The sequence below is a fragment of the Sylvia atricapilla genome, chromosome 3 (assembly GCF_009819655.1).
Source record: "Sylvia atricapilla isolate bSylAtr1 chromosome 3, bSylAtr1.pri, whole genome shotgun sequence".
NCBI classification, from domain to species: domain Eukaryota; kingdom Metazoa; phylum Chordata; class Aves; order Passeriformes; family Sylviidae; genus Sylvia; species Sylvia atricapilla.
The window spans coordinates 52,040,285-52,058,540 of record NC_089142.1 but is presented as its reverse complement, the minus strand read 5'-3'; the positions used below and the strand labels follow the sequence as shown (position 1 = coordinate 52,058,540).

The following is an 18,256-nucleotide window of genomic DNA, read 5'->3' as shown; positions in this document are numbered from 1 at the left end:
GTTTACATTGTAATCACTATCACACTTGGGAAGTTACCAGTAATTCTACATATTACTTCAATAAAGAAAAAGTGCCTCTATTTAAGTTTCTACCTGTAATTTCCATTCATTTCAGTTTTAGTGCAAAGATGAAATACTAATACCTTCAATTTAATATTGACTTTCCTTCAGTCTATTTGTCAGATTTGGGCTGCTGCAAAATTTTAACAAAAATATGAAAGAGGTTAAAAATAAAAGTATGTGTTCACCTGAAACATGGCCTCTGTGGACCTAGAACATGGATAAATCAAACAGTGTGTTACAAATTATTTTCTCTGTCACTCTTTATTTTATTTGGAAATAGGATTATCATCTGATTCAATGTTATTTTATATACAGGTTTTGTAGGGAGGAATGGATGGGAGAGAGGCAGAGAAGTAGGAGATCTAATCTCCCCAGCTTCAAATTGGTAACTGTACGGTTGCTAATCCCCACATGCCCAAATACCTACTAAAGATTTGATGAAGAATAATGCTTAAGAAGCATTTTTTAACTACTCAAAGATGTAATTTTTAAACTAACGGCTGGGTAAGTGATACTTTTGATTACTTGAACGTTATAGATTTGATTTTAATATAAATTGAGATTTTAGGCAGGAAGAATTTTTTCACTTCTGAAGAAAAAAGGATCAAGAATTGGGGTAGCAACACAGTTTAATAAAAGGTTGAATTCCCTCTTCAGTATTCCCTTACTGTGCCAAATTACCAGGAAGGACTTAACAGAGGTTCTTTTTCTGTGCTAGTTTCATAAGTTTCCATACTGCCTCCCTCCATGTAGGAGGTTTTATTTTCCTTTGATTAAGAAAAGAAACCTCCCGTATTTTTTAAATTAGCAGTAAAACTCACACAGCTTCATGCTTCAGAATTAGTAACAAGCATGTAAGTTTCAAGTGTTCAGCCTTTTCTTTTGAAGATGGTGAAAAGAGTTGAATATTTAAATGTGGCATTTTAAATTTTTACTTATTAAGGCTATATGTTAGACTTAGCAGTTTTAGTTCCTTTCTCTTTCCAGCTACCAACCTTCTTACTGCTCCTGTTTTTCCACATCCATATTTTTTTGCTTAGCCCACTTCCTTAATTTTTTTGACAATTTATTTCAAGTTACATCATTCCCATTGTCATCAAATCTGAACATGGACACAAGTCAAACACTTAAAATCAAAACACATACTTCTTCCCATTCTAAAAGGAATAAAGTATTTTTCTTTAAGACTTCCCAGAAAGTGAACATTTTTAGAACTGACTCAAACCTATCAACTCTTACCAAAAAGCAAGCTGTAAAAACTCTGGTAAAAGGTCACACATGTTCAGGAAGAAGGGTAAACAACCAGCTGCTGATTTCAGAGCTTTCCAATTTTGCTCACTGTTTTTAAATTTTTCAATCTCAAGCTATGGCATGACAGTCCTTTCTTTCTCAAAGACCAAAATATGATACTTAGAAAACTGATGAACACTTTCTTATTTGCATAGTGTAAGGCTCAAAGTGTGACACATACTTTGTATGTTTTTAAGTAAATCTTCCCATTCAATATTAATTTTATATTAAACAGTCCAGCTTTGACTTACTACTCTTTTGGTAGCTATGAAAAAAATAGTGAAAAAATTTAAGAGCAGCTTTCATTAAGGGCAACTGGGGCAGGGTGTGTAGGGCTGTTGCATCTCATTTGAGTAGTGGGAAATACCTCTCATCTCTGAAGAGATGAATGGCATTTTTAGGGTGTGGAACTACATTTCCGTGTTGAAAATTTGTAATAAGACAGACTTCAGAGAATCATGCAGGATGGAAAGACCTCTGAGATCATCAACTCCAACCTTTGATGGCACTGTCACATCTGGTAATTTCTTGAACACCTTCAGGCTGGTGACTCCATCATCTCCCTGGCAGCCCCATTCAATGTTTATCAGCCCTTTCTGCAAGGAAAGTCCTTCTCATGTCCAGCCTGAACCTCCCCTGGTGCAGACTGATGCTATGCCCTCTTGTCCTGTCACTGGTTGTCTGGGAGAGTGGAGGCCAGCCTCCATCTGGCCACACCCTCCTTTCAAGCAGTTGTGGAGAAAGAAAAGGTGCCTCCTGAGCCTCCTTTTCTCCAGGCTGAAAAGCAGGCTCGGGGGGACCCTCAGCCACTTCAGCCACTCTCCACAGGACTTGTGTTCCAGTCCCTTCACCAGCTCTGTTGCCCTTCTCTGGACTCACTCCAGCACATCAATGTCCTTCTTGAAGTGAATGGCCCAGAACTGGACACAGCACTCGAGATGTGGTCTGTGAAGTCCCACCTTGAGGTACAGCTTGTAAAGAATTAACATTCAATCCTACAAAACTTACAGTTTTGCCTAGTTTCAGCTTCTTTTAGTTAACTTGTTGACAGAATATTTCCAGTCTTACTCAGACATTGAATACACTCAAACTCTCTGGAAAACCTGACAAAGGGCACTGTATTTCTCTAAAGCTTTCCATTTCCTTAAAGCTCTATTTTAGAATTAATTTATTCTGCAGTTAATTAACCCAGACATTTCTATGATTCTAAGCATACATCAAAGCCCCCTCTTAATTATTTCCATAATGCTTCTTTTACACGCAGACATTCAGCAGAATCAGTACAGGAACCAGCAAAAAAAAAAAAATCTGACCTGCTTTTCTCAATAGGTCAATAACAAGAAACTGCACAGCAAGTGTCAATTTCATTTCCAATGCTGAGCAGAAGCTACAAATATTTATTCTAAATGTATACTTGAACAGTTTGAAGCCACTACCTGCAAGCCAAGGGAGAGCAGCTCACCTTGCATTTTGGACACTTCTGGGCATTCCTCTGCCCGTGTTCGATTTCGTTGGCCCAGTGACGTAACAGCTTGTCTCCCTTCTTGTATTCTTTGCAGTTAACGCCTTCATGCCAGGGAGAGTGGCACTTGAAACACCAGACAAATTGGCAAGATGGACACTGGATCTGTATAAATGAGAAAACACCACACATTTGCAAGCTGGGTGCTGATACAACTAGAAAGGCTGTTTTAAAACCACTGCTCTCCAGTTAAGAGAGCAGCTGCCCAGCAAAGATCTAACATCTTTTGAGGCCGTTTTAAAATACAAAAAGTTGTGGAAGCTTGTTCCTTTCCTTTTTAAACAAGAGAAAATACAGAAGTAATTGCAAAAGCTGGGAAAGGCCTCAATCAAATGAAGCACAAGTAGCTTGGTTTAATCACAGGCACTATTTCCCAAAGTGATTGTGTTGCTCAATTGACAAAAGGCAGAATCCAGAAAGCTTATTCAATTGCCTCCAAGACATTTGTAAGAACACCTAAAAATTAGCTGACAGTTTTCAGTGCAGTGGATCTGTCCTTTTCCAGGAAAAAATTGCACTGCCAAGGCTATTACAGAAAGTACCAGGTCTTCTGAAGGGGCTCTGTGGAACTCCACATGGGTTACAAAGCTTATATTAGAAACGGTCCTGGGAAAAGGGGCCGTGAGCAAGGCTCTCATCCAAGAGCCACAGCTACCAACGGGAAGTCAGGCACCTCCTTTTGCTCTTGATTGCGTCAAGGCAAGTTGAGGCTGTGCCAAACAGCCCACTTGCTACAGACCACACCCAATGGCAAAACCCACAAGCCATATTCAAATTGAGAAAGGATCTATTCTTTCCACTCTCTCATTTTTAAATCATTGTGTCAAACAGGTACTATCGTCATCATGTCTTCTTCCACAGCCTGCTTATTTTTTTCTGAAAAGCTAAGGCAGCTGCTGTGTCTGCAGGAGTAATAAACAGAGGCACATTGCAGCTGCTTATCTGATGAGAGACAGGCCTCCAACCTGGAACACGACTAAGGAAAGCAAGGACTAGAAGCCACATTGGACTCAGGCATATCCAGGCTCCTGCAAAACTTTCACTTCTGCTGTGTTTGGCAGCAAAACATCTCAGCCTTTCAAGAGACTGCTGAGCCCTATCCACCATCTCCAGTTGCAGTCCATGTCTGGCACTGCTCTGGCTTTGTACCCTGCTGATGGATGGGACTGAGGAACTCAACCAGCCAAACCAAGGGTTTTTGATTATATCCGTGTCCAGATTTGGTTCACCACCAAACCACAGAAACATCTGTGCTGACCATGCGTGGTGTGAGGATACTTCTTAGGAAACTTGAGTGTAGTCACATATGAAGTCCCCAAAATGTATTTCTCAAGTTCCCACTCCCACCAGCTACTGTGTCCTCCTGTTGAGTCATGACAACTGGTGATGTCCTTGACTACAATTAAGAGTCCAAAGTAGGTGCTCTGATCTCCCTTACATATTTTGCTGGGGCTAGCCAAAATTATTTACACATGCAATCACTACATCTTGCTTAAAGGGAAACAACACATTAGGACTGAACATCATTAGTTTTTACCCGAAAATTTGTCCAAGGCCATGATAAAGTATAAAACAAAAGCAATACAAAACAGTGCCCTTTCTCAAATAGCATGAGCCAGTGGCCAAGATGCTGAATCAATGAAAATATACTAACTTGCATCTCTGCCTCCCAGATGAATTCTCCTAATAAAACCAGTTTAAAAGAAAGGAAATTTCCTGCTCTGAGGAACCTAAGGAATGATATATATATATCTATCTCATATATGTATGTGTATATATATATATGTATAGCTACTAATGAAACTAAAACAAAACACTGATCAATGTTTCCACAATACTTTGAAAATCAATACACACAAGACAGTCATCTAAGGTATCCTAACCCATCTCTGCATCTTTCTTTTCTCCTTTTTCTTCAATACTCTCTCCCAGCATTGAATTTATGTCTTTCAAAAACACATGTCAAGAGTCCTACTGCTGGGAAGACAGATTATAGCAAGTATCATATTGTAGGACTCAGTATTTGTTATGCCTCAGCCAAAGATGGAGCTTGTAACCACAAGTAAGTGTTCTACAACCTGAAAACTTTTATCAGTTGCAGTATTCAGACATTTGAGATAGAACACAGTTGTTAAAAAGTACAAACCCAAATCAACAGGTCAGGAAGCTGCAAGTTTAAAGCTTCTTCCTTAAAAAAAGGTGACATAATTTAAAACACAAGTTCCGTGGGTCTGTTTTTTGATGAATATCTGACAAATTAATTGCATACTGTATCTTTCTATTATAGCATGAACATAAGTAAAAGCAATACAGCAGCCAACAGGATATATATTTAAACTTACACAAGCACACTGACATCAGGTGTTTCTAAATACATTAATCAGAAAGTACTGAAATACAGGATGAGGCTATAACCACAGGAACTCAAAATAACTTTTCTTACCACAAATGGCCCTAACTGAACTAGTGAGAACTCTACATTTCATTACCAGTTTCCCCTTCCACCTGTCACCCTGACAGCACCTTCCTCAAAGCTCAGTTTGTAAATAGTTTTTGTATTTTGAACAGGCCATTTAACTTCTCTGTGGGTTCAGTGCTTCCTGAGCATAACTGAAGCAAGCAAAGAAAACTATATCCTTTAAGTAGTTATGAACCTTATTTTTCTTAGAACTAGTGGCTGCAAAACAACCCCCTAAAACCATTAAAACTTGGATGCTGTGTGATACCCCTTTGCTTAAGAAACAGAACAGAGAAATTAAACCAGTCTTTCACATTTTTACTTCACTTTTTCTCTGCTTTTTCTGAAAGAAAAGTCAAATATTATTTGATTCATACTTCAAGGACACAGAAATGCTATCTACATATAGTTTTGAACTACTAAACATAGTTCAGCAAAGCAGACAAACTATATCTGCAAACCAAATATTAACCTTGTGTTTTTTTCAAATACGTTTTTCTTCACACAAACATTTTCCCATTATTTTATGATTTCTCTTTCTGCTGATTAGAATTGAGAGGATGGATATATACACAAACTTCTATGCCATCTGGAGATCAGCCTCCCTTGAAATAGAAAAGATTGCACAACTTTGTGTTCTAACTCTCTTGGTTCTCAGCTTTCTGAAACACTGACCATTGAGGCTAACATTTTCTTAGCAAGTCTCTTTACTGCAAGCTACTTTATCTATCCGTTTCCTCACCTCACAGGAAAAGATTTTTCAAAACAATTCAACACAATAATTTCAACACAAAACATAACTTAATGTGACCTGATGATAGCAAAACTGACTGCACATGAAAAATATTCCTAGAACCTGAAGGTACAAAAAGCTTAGTGGGATTTTCTGTTGATTGGTGAAACAGTAGCTATATTAACAGGATGGCCAAATTAATTATGCAATTAACTGATTACATAAATTACAGTCGCTAGCTGTAAATACTGTCACTTTATTTGAAAATAAACATGAGCTCCAGCCAAAACAACTTCCTTTTCCTCATCACCAGGCCATCCCCTCTCTTGAAACAGCTGAAAACAAGCAACAACAAAACAAATTTCTACCCCGTTGGGGCTGATCTTTGATCCAGCTCCCAGTGTCACACCTAAACATGAACATAAGCAAAAGCAGGCTGGCAGTAATGAACAGCTGAGAACAAGGAGAGCACAGCAAAACCACCACATTGGCAGCAGCTGAGGCTCAAGGCAGACTGAAGTGATGCATAGCCATGAAGATATCTGCCACTAAAAAATTAAAATCTGATCCAAAAGTGGGGAGCTAACAGATCAGCTCTATCACAGCATCTCTGCTGGTACAAATTCCTCCTAGTTCTAGAACAACTTTCAGAGACTCTTTAGTAGTTCAAAAAAAAAAAGACAGTTTGTGTAACAATTGCATTGAAAAAGCATTTACATTTGCAAACCCAAGCACTCAAGTCCTCCTTTTATGTGACGTGTACCTCTTGACAGAAGTGAACAAGAAAATTTCATTATGAATCTCACAGAGCAGAATATTTCTACTCTATGGCAAGCGGCAGGTCAAAAAACTAACTTAAACAGGCAAAAGCCAGAGCTTCCTCACAGAACAAGTCTTCTCACTCACTCTTGTGAAATCTTTACCTGTTCCACGCACAGGAACTCAACTTGCAATTTTTCAATTTCTGTTCATTTCCACTGCACTTTTGCATAACAGTTCTGAACAAAGGTTAGGGTCTTGTCTGCAACTACATGACACTCTCAATTCAGGATATATGAGAGGGGACAAGGAAATTGTCAGAGTTAATGCTGGATCCATTTGCGATAAAAATATTTTATACAGAAAATTAAATTGTTGTCTTGCTGTTGTTCTGTGTGGCCCTAAGTGGCACTAATGGTAGAAGAAAGGTTTGGATAGCAAGTTCTCCTATTCTTCCCCTCCTCCTTCCTCATCATACATGTTAACTTTCCAGGCTTAGTACACCAAGACTTGAATCTTAGCCAGTTGAGCTGCAGGACCTAGATCAGCTTAGCTGATATAAATCAGCTATAACAAGAAAAACTAATTTCTAACTTTGCTGCCTCTTTACATTTCCATTTTATTTGTCGTTTTAAATACTATATCAAAACTTTAGAAATGGCATTAACATTTTTAAAGTATCAGTTCAAACGAAGTCTTGGATTTTAGAGTGCTTTCCCCTTGCAGTGTATAAAAGAGTGAGTGTACTGGCTGTGCTGTGATCCTACCAGCAGGCTTGTGCGTACGTATTCCCCACACATGACTCAATTCTCTCGAAGCCAACACTTGCAGCACTGGTGCAGAGTTCATCTGGTGCAATTGCTGCTTATATTACTTGCATGTGAATGGGGCAGCCTCAAAAGCCTCCAGTCAGATGTCTTCTATGCTATACACAAAAGAAAATGTGTCTTTGCCTCCAACAGCCTAAAATTCAAGACACAATGTGTATATATAATCACACGAGAACCTAAGAAAACAGATAATATTGGTTCACAGCTATGTGTGTATGTAAATTACTCACATATACTCCATGTATATTCATCTTTTTAAACTTTCTCCCTGCAATAAAACTTATCCTTGTGCTAAGCTTAAAATGCGTCACTAAAACTGTACAGAAAATAGTTTAGGTTCGAGTATGCAGAAGCTCTGTGGACCACGATCATTCATACTGCTTGCCAACATTTTCCAAATTATGTTTCTGACTAGCATCAACTAGATATTCTTGCACACAACAACTGGGCACAGCTCAAAGGATAGATTTTGCCACAGTCTGCTGCCAGGAGATTTAAGCTCTACAGATCACAGGTACACACACTGAACCACCACATGACCGGTGAACTGCTCCTGGCTTGCACTGTACATTACACAGTCTCCCATTTCTTCCCATTGTGGTTTGTAGGGCAGCTGGGAACATTTTAAGTCATAAAAGAGCACTGGTTATGCTCTGAAGAATGTTCTCAGATCTGGCAGGCCCGTGATACAACAGCTGCACCACCACTGACCTGCACCTGTGGGACACTAACAGCCTCTGACACCTTAATAGAGGTAGCTGCCAAAGCATTACAAGCTCTGATCTACCCTGGATTACATTTGATGTGTGGTGATGATGAAGCAGATGGGTGAAGAATTGCTTTGGGCAGAAGGAATTTTACTTGCAGTTTCAAATTTTTTCCCCCACAATGTAAGATGACAAAAATTTGAAAACACTGAGTTCTAAGAGAGTGTGGCATGTAATTCATGACCTATACAGACGTGCACAAATAGCCCCTAACTCAGAATTAGCTTTACCAACTTTTCAACTCCAGTGAATACACAACCTTCCACCTTTTAATCTTCATACTGGCTGAATCTTATGCTGTGTAATTAGGGCTATCTAAACAGTCATCTAAACTGCTACTGAGGAGAACTGGTTTGTCCAGGAAAGGCCAGCTCAGTCATGAAATTAACCACAACAAATCTAGTAACCGGATGGAAAACTATCACAGAACATGGTGCTGCAGACAACTGCTATCTTCTGGAACTTAGATGGACTTTCAGCACCTCCAAAGCTTATTATAAATTCTTGCTTTTTATCTTTGATTAAAATCACAGTATAAGAAACTGTTCTATGAAAAGAAACGCTGTAGAAATGTTTTTTTTTTCCCTCTGTTTCTCACAGTTCTGCACTGTGAATGATGAGACTATAGCAATGTATAATTTCTCTTAAGGGAGTGAAGAAATCAGAATCCACATGCAGGACAGACAACAGGTCTATTAGCAAGGAAGAAGCAAAGCCAACAGCCTTCACCATAAATGCCCAGAACTCACTCACCCAGAGTTTCAGGGAAAACTTAAAAGTTGTGTGTCTAAAATGATTGGTTATAGTGGTAACTCCCCTTTCCTGTCTCTTCTGACTGTGAACATACTATTTTCACATCAGAAAGAAATACTCTTTAGATTAAAATGGATCTCAGGACAAATTTATGCCACCTACCAAAAAAAAAAAATACAGGCTGAAGAGTTCAGTTGCTTGAACTGTTAGAAGTCAATTAAGTACTTAATCAGTGATGTACTACAGGTTCATATTCTTAATCACAGCTTGCACACAGCTCCAGTGAAACAAAAAAGTTGGTTTAATGCTCACCAAATGCTGTCCTACTTTTGCAGTGCCATCTAACCCACAGCCCCGGCAAGCATGCTCACTTTGTATTTGTTCTCCAATTTGGCAGGGGTAGGAATGTGGCCTCTCCTCCGGAAGGTTGTAAAGTGCTTGCACTGAGGGCATGGCTTGGTGCTGGAGTCAATGCGGCTGAGTTCCAGGAAGTATTTATACTTGATGATGTCGTCGTGGGGCAGGTTATAAAGGACAGTTGTTTCATCCAGGTGTTCGCTGCACTCTGTGATGGGGCATTTTATATCCGCTTGTCCCAGCTGCACCTGCATATAAAAAAACCCCAAAAAACAAAAAAAAAACAATGAAAAAAGAGCTGTATGACTATTTGCTTGGAAAAGTTCAGCAACTACTGGTGAATTTTGTGAGGAAACTTAACTTCAGATAATGTAACAATCCAGACACTACCCAGCATATCGCCTTTAAATTATTTAATTTGTGCTTGGTGGAGCTACACCAAGCACACTGCAATTTTTCCAGCGAGCATTTTCAAATAGAAAAGCTAATTACCCTGACAACTGCAGTTATTAAACATGTTCTCTTAGTGTATGTACCATGGCTACATACACCACAAAACCAAATAAAGTTCTAACTAACCGTGTCCACCCAGTACTCCATACTTTGGGTGTAATGGTCAGTGCACCAATCATGGCTCACAAAAGCCATGAGAAAGCAGACAATGGAAACATTTGCATGAAATGCATGAACTGAAAAGTGACATGGGAATCAAAGCACAGAGAAATTAAAAATCAATTTAGGATCAGCAGCTCTGACTCAGGAACCCTGAGCTGGTTCCTGCTCAGTGCGCTCAGTGCCTCCGCAAGCTCCTTACACGCCATACTGCACATGCAGAAGGTTTAAACTGAGCTTGGGGCTGACCAAGCTAATGTATTTCCCCAGAACTCAAAAGTTAAAAGTTTTAAAAAATACACCCCCCAACAACAACATTTAAAAACCTTAATAAAAGCCAAACTAAAACCAGACAAACAAACAAACTTGAGGTTAACAGGGCAGAAACTGTTGCTGATCTAATGAATCCTGATGGTCCCAAGCTGATCCATATTTTCAGATACCTGCAATGTGCTTCTAGAACTCCTGGATCCAAGAATTGTGCTGGACCCAGATCTGCACCCTTCACGCTTGGCAGGCTTAAACTGCTCAGACTCCATGCCAAAACAGCAGATCCTACTTGGTCTGGGAGCACCAGAGTTGTGTTTTTTTGGCAGTGAGCCCAAGGTAATAAACTCTGCAGAATCTTGAGAGTCTGCAAGGATCCAGCTAGAGCGTGTTTGTGTCTGCCTCAAGTAATCTTGAACAAGTGAGTTTTGACTGCACAAGTGCAGCTGACCATCAGCTCAACTCCTTCCTTATTCAGTATCTTTATGAAGAGAAAAAGGGTACAACCAATATCTCTTTCCAAGAATTACTATTTGAAGGTTGGCAAATTTGATTTCCCCACACTGCTTATTCTTTAACATGCTCAATTAGAGAAACCTGTCAAACAATACACTAAATAAGACAGAAACGCCTCAGGTTTGGATGCAGATCTCGTTGCTGCATAGTGGTACCAGAAGACACCAAGACTCCACTAAGGCAGTATTTAAGCTAAAAAAGGAGGGCGAAACGCTACAAAGCAACACAACGCAACCCCGTCATTGTTGCTTCAGTGACACTAACTGAATGATAATTCAGTCAGGAACCAGAGGATTAGAAGAGTCGTAACAGCATGGTATTAAAGCTAAGGTCTATACTGATTTCAAAAAAAATCCTACTGTACTATCTCGTTTTCTCAGCAACATAGCTAAAACTCAGAAGAGCAAAGAGATTACGTATATGCTAGAGATAGAAATACAGGGTGTGGACAGCGGCAGCGAGTCTCAGACCAGAGCACAGTGGAGAACACCTCAGCAAGCTACCACTGCCATGGTGCCCTGAGCAGCCTTGGCTTAAGGCACAGGCAAGTCAGGATGGAGGCATATCTGTCTGCAGGACAGAGGAGAGGCAGCTCCCCAGTAATATATCCATTTTTAGGAGGGAAAATTCCCCACGTTAAATTTCCAGCTCTAAAAGGTGGGCAGAGATCTGGCACATGCAAACAATGCCAGATTCAGCTTGGCTTTTACACAGACAAGTGTAAGTACAGGAGGAGTATGTATTCAAAGGCATTAAAAAAACCCAGAACAAGAAAATCCCCCAAACCTCACATACTACATGCTGGGGAATGCCAACATTTTGTACCTGTAGGACACTGATTCACCTGTAGCAGCATGTAAAATTAAAACCAAGCACACAGACCACTGGACTGTTCTCAGAAGAATCACCCAGTGCATCAAGGAGCTGTACTCACAAAGCAGATGACAGTCAGTACAGCACTACAGAACAGAAGCACGCTGAACTAAGAGAACAATTTGCTACACAAACACAAAAAGCTACTGCACTAGGATTAGCATCAGCTTTTGTTTAGACAAGTATAGGTACGCTTTAGAACCAAATAGTCTAATTAATCCCACCCATGACTACATCATCTTTTTGAAACAATTTTTAAGCACTAGGGAGCTATTAATAGAGTGGTATCTTTCTGCCAGGAGTAAACTAAGTTACAATGGAGTAGCACTACATAATGAGAAGGTGCATTGTATCTGACAGTACTTAAGCACTGCTTATATTAAATGCTAGTTAGAACAAACCTGCATTTATAAAACCAAGGAATACAAAGCTCAACATTTTCTGTACCTCATGCCCACACAGAATATGATTAATACATGCGGTAAGAGTCAGGTGTGGTTTTAGTGTTTATTTTGAAAATATGTTTTAGACCCACTTGAAATAAATAATTTTTAAGCTCTGTAGTAGTTTCAGCTTTTCAAGTTTGGCAAAGACTGAGCCTTTTCCTGTGTTTTGAATGGGACTGAAGTGAACAGAGCTGGCTTGCTTATTAGCAGTAACTTCAATGGAGCCTTGTCCTACCTAAACAGTCCATCTTTGTGCACTAGCATCAGCAAGTGATGGAAGTATAGCTCTAGAGGAAGACTGTCAGGCTACCTGCTGCCATGGACTCAGGACATGCTACAGAATGAGAAAGAAAAAACAAAATAAAACAATCTCTTATGACATTGGTACTAGTTTTATTGTTTTCCTTAATTTTCTTTCTTTTTTGAAGAGCTTTATCCCTTTAATAATCAGCTTCTCACAATATCAAACTCCCAAGTTTTAGGAAAACTACTGTGTATGAAGAACTTCAGAGGCCTCAGTATACAGAACAGCATGGTGTATTTTCACAGCATGAGGAACGACTCATATGTCTAAGAGCAGCTGAGCTGCAGCAGTGTTAAATGTCAGGCAGCATCCAGCTCATACTCAGTTGTGCTTCACTTCTGTAAAGCATCTCAGGAGGGGCTACTCTGCTTACAATTCAGAAAGGGAAAGCAAAAAAGTAACATTTAAATTATCAGGAGAACAGTATGTACCTCCCCCTGCCAATTCCTGACATTTTATTTTAAAAGCATTTTTATTGGCAGGGAGTAGGGAGGAGAAAGGGCACAGGGGAACAGAGACATGATACACACAGACTCTACACTGATTTACTCATTATCCAAGAAAGCAATGATGCCACCAACAGAAAACAGAAACAGACGGCACAATACTTTAAGTCAGAAAATAATTTCTACACCCTGAGCCTTCTTTTAAAGGAAATCTTTGTCTACTACACAGAAAGCAAAGTTCAAACTAGACCAGAAAAGCACTGATTTATACCTGTCATTTGGCCTGCCTCAGGCTGGACGTAATGTAACATCTGCAGGCAGTACTTGTGCTGCTGTATTGCAGCTATATTCTTCAAAGAAGGAGCCATTCTATTTTATAACATAGATCTACAAACAAGCATTTTCTAACTGAAATGTCACTCTTAGTTCAGAGATCCACATGCTTAATTACTCATACTTCTTAAAGCTGAAAGTGAATATGGCCATGTACCACATTATGTACCAGTGTACCACATTATCCCCTGTAAATTACCAAGGAAGTCACTCATTAAAAAATATTCTGAAATTGCAGAGATGCAAGGGAAGGGACAGTCTAGTCTAGAGGACTTTCATACTCTACGTAAAAAAAAACAGTTGAATTAATATTCCTTTATAAGCAAAATCCTATTCCTATCTAGTTCACTGGAAACTTTTCTTTCATTTTCATTGGTTAAGTTACAAAGCAGTGAAGAATTATTTTTCTTGTATATTTGGAAAGTGTGCCATTATGAATTTCTTTTCTTTAAAAAAACAGTAATAATTTGTGGGGAATACTTGAAGGAATCACCATGATTCAGAACTCCACAGTAGTAGCTGCTAACCAAATCAAATCCAAGTAGACACGATTCAAGCAGTGCCAAACAAAGACAGTTCAAACTTTTATTACACATTTTGCACCTGCCTTTAAGGCATTTTTGTGGTTTTAGTACTAACTTTGTCAGTCTGGATCCCTGATTTGTGCCAGTGATATCCTGGCATACTCCATAAAAATTCTTAAAAAAAAAAAAACCTGTGAAATCCTTGCTCTCAAACAGTACAAACTCCCAGTGCTGCTGCAAGACAAGCAAGAATAAACAGATAGAACTTTAAAGTAATTAGATCAGGAGCTACTTAAGTTGTATCACTACCAAATAGAAAGAACATCATCTTTTTGTGAGTACCACCTCCTCCACAGAACATTTTCACACAAGTTCTTGTCTGTTGTTCATTACTTCACAAACCATACTCCATGAAGTGTTTCACTTTTATTCCCTCTTTATTTCATTTCTCAACAGACTTGAGATAAATTACTTCCTGAATGTCTGTCTCAATCAGTTGCTCCACCATCTTCTCTGACAACCATCTGTAACATCACTCAATCATCACTCCTCTCCTCAAGAGCAAGGGGCTTCACTAGCCTGTACCGGGACATGTATCACTGTCCTCAAAAGGATCCAGAAAGCATCAAAAATTATATATTAGAGCTGTCATTAAGATCATCTAAAGGCCATTTATTATTAATAGAAGTGGAACTGGAGTCTTTTCTATTGTGTCACCAGCTCACACAGAGGGTGTGAACCCTGAAAGGGTTTGTGAGGATGCTCCCCTTCCCATGTCTTCTGAGTCTTTGCCCTCCTTTCACAAGGACAACACTTGTGGATGCAGCCCTGACAATGACGCAGTGATTCTTTCTCCATGTGACATTCAGAGAGAGTTACTAAGGCACAAACACTGCTGGCTTGAGCAGACACCATCTTTTCTAAGTTTTGACAACGATTTGCTGTCAATGAGTTTTGCCTTAATTACCACACTGTCAACACTAAAAAAGACACAAAAAGAAACTAAGTCTCGGGGCCTTTGAAGTACTCACTAGTCCCTCGTCCTTCAGGTGAAAGGCACTCACAAGCAAGAAGCTGGGAGGGAATCTAAATGTACGAAACTGCATCCAACCACCACCAGCACATCACAGGTCTGACGTTTCTGCTCCAAAAGCACATCTTCTGAATGCTTTACAAAGCATATTTAAACACAGCATCAACCTAAATTCTCAAAGGTCATCTAGTTCTTACAACTTCAGCCAGAGGCTGAGACTCCAGCTTCATTCGTAACTCCAAGGACCACAGTCAGGAGCACACTTACACACATCCATGTCCCCAGAAGCACTGTGGAATGGTGCAGCTACACACCAGCGAGGGTCACAGCCAGCACCACCTGTGTGGGAAGAGACCAGAGTGGCTTTAGCCCCAGAAACAACCCAAAACCTTAACTGGCAAAATGGCCCTTGGATGCCTGGAGCAAAACCCCACATCACTTTGTTTCCCGTTCAAACTTCTTTTTCACTCCACAGTCCCATCTATGACTCTCCTAAAAAAACTCTGAGGATTAACTAGAAAGATATTCTTCAGAATGCATCTAAACTGAACGAAACCTTTTTCTTAAAGGCCTCTTTAATTTGCTTTCTCATTTGACATGGTGATATGTAGTTCTACTTTTTTCTTCCACAGAACTAGATGTTACCTCATGGATCTGATATCAATAGAAATATTCAGATTTTACTTGTCCTCACCACATAGGGATAGGATTTATAAAAATCACTTTCAGAAAAACAAATCAATACTGAAGTTTTCCTTCGCAAGAAGTGAACAATTACCAACATGGAGAGCTCTCCCTTTTTGTCTTTTTATCTCCTGTTACTTCACTGAGTGAAAGACAAAAGGAAAATTTTATTTCAGTAATGCATTTAGAAAAACTGCACTCTGGCCTGCTACTACGCATCAAACCTCGGTCAGTCTCTGGGAAAGAGGCATGCCAGAGTTAGACTGAGAGACTGACTAGCAGAATGTATTATCCTGCACTCTCCAGGGCTCCCAGAGGTTGTGAAAGAGTCTTCCAGCTCTCCTCCCCACATGTGTGTGGGGGCAGAGGGAAATGCCAGTGGAGGAAGTTAACTTGGGGAGAATAATGGCAGAAACTGCAAACCTTGGAAGAATCTAATCCAAACCCACAGCCCTCTCAGCATTCACTAAGGGAAGAAGGAAAAGCACAAAAGCTTTCTGATTTTGCCCAGGTGTGCATACTACCAATGTAAGTATGCTTATGCTGATTTTTCTATTCCTTAGAAGATGCAATCACTTTCAATGAAAGATCTAAAGATGCTCATGAAAGAAAAGGTTTGAGGAGAGTAGAACGAGCCAGATACCTGCCCTTTCTCAGCTGGAAAAGAGGCAGTTCCCACAAAGGAGACCACAAGACCCCATATTAAAACTGAGCAGGTGCAGAAAGGGATTTCAGAAAAGAAGCAAGGAACAGCAGACCATCCACATATCATGATAAATTTAAATAACCTGGGCATCTCAGGAGTGAGTCCTGCTTGAAGGGTCTCAGCAACATCAGGAAATACAAGTAGCAAAGAAACAACACCTTCTTTGTAATGGTAATGGTTTATTAGACTTTCAGTATGGGCATAAAAACAACACAGCCAAATAACACAGAACCAGAAAAAGCCAACTCTCAAAGCTGATTCTTGTAAGATAAAAGGCTATCAGTTATACTTCTTTAATTACCAGTCTTAAGTTCAGAGGGGTACAGCCTGTTCTCCTACAGCTAGAATAAGACTTGCAGAAACTGTCATCTGTGTTTGAATTTGTTATCAGTCAAACCTAATCCAGGTATATTCTACTCATCTGAGTTCTCTGTTAAGGCATAAACTGGAAGAGCCCATGGTTATACAATGGGAAGGTGAGGATGGAACAGGTTGAAAACGGTAGGACACAGACATAGCAGCAGCCACGGACCACTCACCTTCCTCCTGCCACTGGGCAGCAACCCTCACTTTCAGCATGCCTGAGCTCCCAAAAGCGTAGAAGTCAGGTTGTGTTCACTGTAATTTATTTAAATACTTACCTCAGAAAATAAATTAGAAAGAAAACAAAATAACCTAACACCCCAAAAATCAAAATCCAACTCTCCCAATTAAGGAGATTAAACCCAAATGTCCTCAGTTAAACTTCAGCAGGTAATTTTTATGTGTATGACACTCTCCCACAGCAACAATGCTTAAAAAGGTACACAGCTGTTTCCTTGTCTTGCTTACAACAGGAAATCATCTACAGTCAAACTCCAGCCTCCATCAGGTTCAGGCTGGATTAACCCAGGTTAAAATCTATTCCAATGGAATAATACTGTTAACTATTAACAATAATTAGCATCACAATCAAAACCCTTCCCATGTCTTTCTTAAAGATGGACAGAAAGTTAACATCCCTAAGACGATCAGAGGGCTGGAGCACCTCTGTGATAGAGACAGGCTGAGGAAGCAGTTCAGTCTTGAGAAAAGAAGGCTCCCAGGAGACCCTAGGGCAGCCTTACAGTTCCTAAAAAGGGCCTATAAGAGAGCTGGAGATTTCCTACAACTGCATGGAGTTACAGGACAAGGGTTAATGGCCTTAAAACACAAAGAAGGCAGGTTTAGATCAGATGTTAGGAGGAAATTCTTTACTGAGAGGGTGAGGAGACACTTGCACAGGTTGCCCAGAGTAGTTGTTGATGCTCCATCACAGGAAGTGTTGAAGGCCAAGTGGGATCAGGTCCCGGTTGGAATTGGGTGATCTTTAATGTCCCTCTCAATCCAAACCATTCTAGGATAAGCTGTTACAGAACAGTGAAAAACATGGTCCCAATCTTCACCTGGAATCGCAGCTTTGCTCTTCTGGTGGAGCCATGAAAAATCCATAAACAGTGAAAATTTATCCTACAATTATTTGTGTTGAAAAAGACAAGATCAAAAGTTCATTCTTCTACTATTCTGCTGTGTAGTAGTTGGGTTCCTCACCAGACATGAAACATGGAATAAGCTCCTGGCTCCCATTTGCCAAGCAGTATTTTATTTATTTCAAATAAATTAGGACAAATCTCAGTATATTTGCACAACCTATTCACTAACCCGTATTACTGAACCTCTAGTACAGATAAGCTCAACTGACGTCATCAGCAATAGTTAATCAACCCTTGGTTTCTCCAACAACAGCTGCTGTTACGTTTTACTGTTGTACCTACAGAAGCACTTCAAGATGCTTGATATTCTTCCAACAGAAAGCAGTAATTAGCATAAAATAAGGAAAGCTCTCATAATCAAGTAAGGGAGGGAGGTAGGAGAAATACACTCTTGCTTATCTCACTATTACATACCAGAAGACGGCTACAAAACCTGATGGAGTTGGCATGGATGTTGGTGAATAATTAA

General features: G+C 39.8%; 1 protein-coding gene across 1 annotated transcript in view; it reads right to left on the bottom strand.

Annotated features, from left to right (window-relative positions):
• Positions 1-18,256, bottom strand: part of RNF217 (ring finger protein 217) — a 66,644-nt gene that overhangs the window by 23,249 nt on the left and 25,139 nt on the right. Inside the window, exons 2-3 of the mRNA XM_066315343.1 lie at positions 9,547-9,780; positions 2,816-2,980 (exon numbers count right to left, since the gene is read on the bottom strand). Of these exons, the coding sequence (XP_066171440.1) occupies positions 2,816-2,980; positions 9,547-9,780 (399 nt within the window). The remainder of the gene's footprint in view (positions 1-2,815; positions 2,981-9,546; positions 9,781-18,256) is intronic.